Genomic DNA, 2,098 nt, shown 5'->3' on the forward strand with positions numbered 1-2,098 from the left:
CTCCTTTAAATCCACTCAAGACCAGGATGGACCCTAACCGGAACCCGTGGGCCCATCAGGTCCCTGAAGGGCGTTCTTTCCATTCAATACCCGGGCGCTTCATTGCCGCCTTCGTTTCTAGGGTGGCTGGCTTGCAAATCTGAAGCTAAAAACTCAATTTCATGATTAGGTGAAACCTGATTTCTGTCCACCCATCGAGGCAAGTTCCTGGCTTCACATTAAGAAAAGAGAGAAACATAATAAGACAGGCTAGTGGCCTCTTCACTGCGATTGAGTTGATTCTGTTTCATGCTGATCCCATGTATGTGCCTATAGAACATGGATGATAAGCTGAAAAGGAAAAAAAAAATCCCTCTCCAGAAAAGGGTTGCCGCAAACACAAGGATCACACACACACACACACACACACACACACACACACACACACACTGGACTGTGGGAGACTCTCTCATTTCCTCACTACTGGGAAACGGGGACACTCCTGAGTCTATGAAGTACCTCTTTCCGTCCTGTCCTCCCAGCCACGCAGAGCTCCAGGCCAGGCTCAGTGCCTGGGACCCAGCATTGTAAGGCTGCTCTGTGGGGTTCTCTGGAGGCCACCACTTTGGGGAATCAGGTCCCCCAACATGGGCTCCTTGCAGGCGTCCCCACAACATGTCTTTCCCTATCCTATGTGTCTTTTCCTCCTGTTGGAGGTTGAGTCTCTGGGGGCAGGGCCTGGGTCTTAATGAGTCATAGGCCTTGGTCCCTGGCCAAATGTTTATCTAAGGAATGAATGAATGAATGTATGGACTCACCAACTTCTCTGCATCTTGCAGCCTCCGTTCAAGCTGAATAACACCAAAGACTATTTCCGAGTCACTGGAGAGATTCTGTCTGTGTTCGGGGGTGTCTACTTCTTCTCCCGAGGGGTAAGGATCCCTTCTCGCTCTCTGTGTGTCTGTTATCACCAAAACACAAAGCCAGGAGAATCGCTAATGGCTCCCTTGCACTTTTAGTGATCAGACTCGCCACAGGCCTAGCTGAGGCGCCAAGAGGTGCACGATTAAGACGAGAGTTCTTCAGGCACTCACAGCTGAGGGGAGGTCTGCCCCGTTGGCCCCCACAGGCACTCCCATTTGGAGAGAGGCAGGTGGGGCTTTGAAGGTGGAGTCCCTGCTGTATGCAATAATTCACATGAAAGTTGAGGGAAACCTCTTCATTAATTGGGAGAGTCCAGTAAAGTTCCTAATAAGGAAGCACATCCACATGCATACTGGGACATTGTACTTGAACTTCCAACTCATGGTGGTGGTGAAAGGGGCCATTGAGTTGGTTCTGACTCATAGCGAGCGACCTTGTGCACAACCAAGCAAAACACTGTCCGGTGCGCGCCATCCTCACAATTGTACTTGTGCCCGAGGACCACTGTCGCAGCCAGCCACGGGGTCAATCCATCTTACCCAGGGCCTCCCTCTCTGTCTCTCTGTCTCGCTACTTTACTGAGCATGACCTCATCTCACCAGCCAGGGACTGGGCTCTGCTGACAACACAACACGTCCAAAGTTTGTAAGCTGAAGTCTCACCATCCTTGCCTCGAAGGAGCCTTCTGGCTGCACCTCTCCCAAGATAGATTTGTTCGTTATTTTGTCAGTCCATGGTACTGTCAATGTTCTTCCCCATCACCATCATTCAAATGTGTCCATTCGTTGGTCTTTCCTAGTCAGTGTCCAACTTTCACACGCATGCGTATGTGGCAGCTGTGAATACTCTGGCTTGGGTCAGGCGCACCTTAGTCCTCCAAGCTAACCAGCCTCCTTGCTTTTCAACACTTTAAAGGGGTCTTGCGCAGGAGGTTGACCCAACACAACCCGTCTCTTGATCTCTTGACTGCTGCTTTCCTGAGCACTGATTGTCTGCAGATGCATATCCCTCAGCCAGTCTTTGATAGTATTAGCAGACTTTTCTCTAAATGTGGGGCCACTGTTTGGAGGTCTCCATCATTTTCTTGCCAAAGCCACACCGGTAACATGCATCCCCTAGATGACATCTCTTTCAGGAGGAGCGAGAACTTAGACACAAAGAAATCAGAATGAGAATTTGAGATTGGTGTGATTCC

At 50.1% G+C, this 2,098-nt stretch overlaps 1 protein-coding gene across 1 annotated transcript in view; it reads left to right on the top strand.

Annotated features, from left to right (window-relative positions):
- The window catches only part of TRPV1 (transient receptor potential cation channel subfamily V member 1), a 35,833-nt gene that overhangs the window by 11,124 nt on the left and 22,611 nt on the right, over window positions 1-2,098 (top strand). The window contains exon 8 of the mRNA XM_045293339.1: window positions 819-911. Within this exon, the coding sequence (XP_045149274.1) occupies window positions 819-911 (93 nt within the window). The remainder of the gene's footprint in view (window positions 1-818; window positions 912-2,098) is intronic.

This window comes from Echinops telfairi, unplaced genomic scaffold (assembly GCF_000313985.2).
Source record: "Echinops telfairi isolate 266 unplaced genomic scaffold, ASM31398v2 ScPeMD7_2010;HRSCAF=2546, whole genome shotgun sequence".
In the NCBI taxonomy this organism is placed as follows: domain Eukaryota; kingdom Metazoa; phylum Chordata; class Mammalia; order Afrosoricida; family Tenrecidae; genus Echinops; species Echinops telfairi.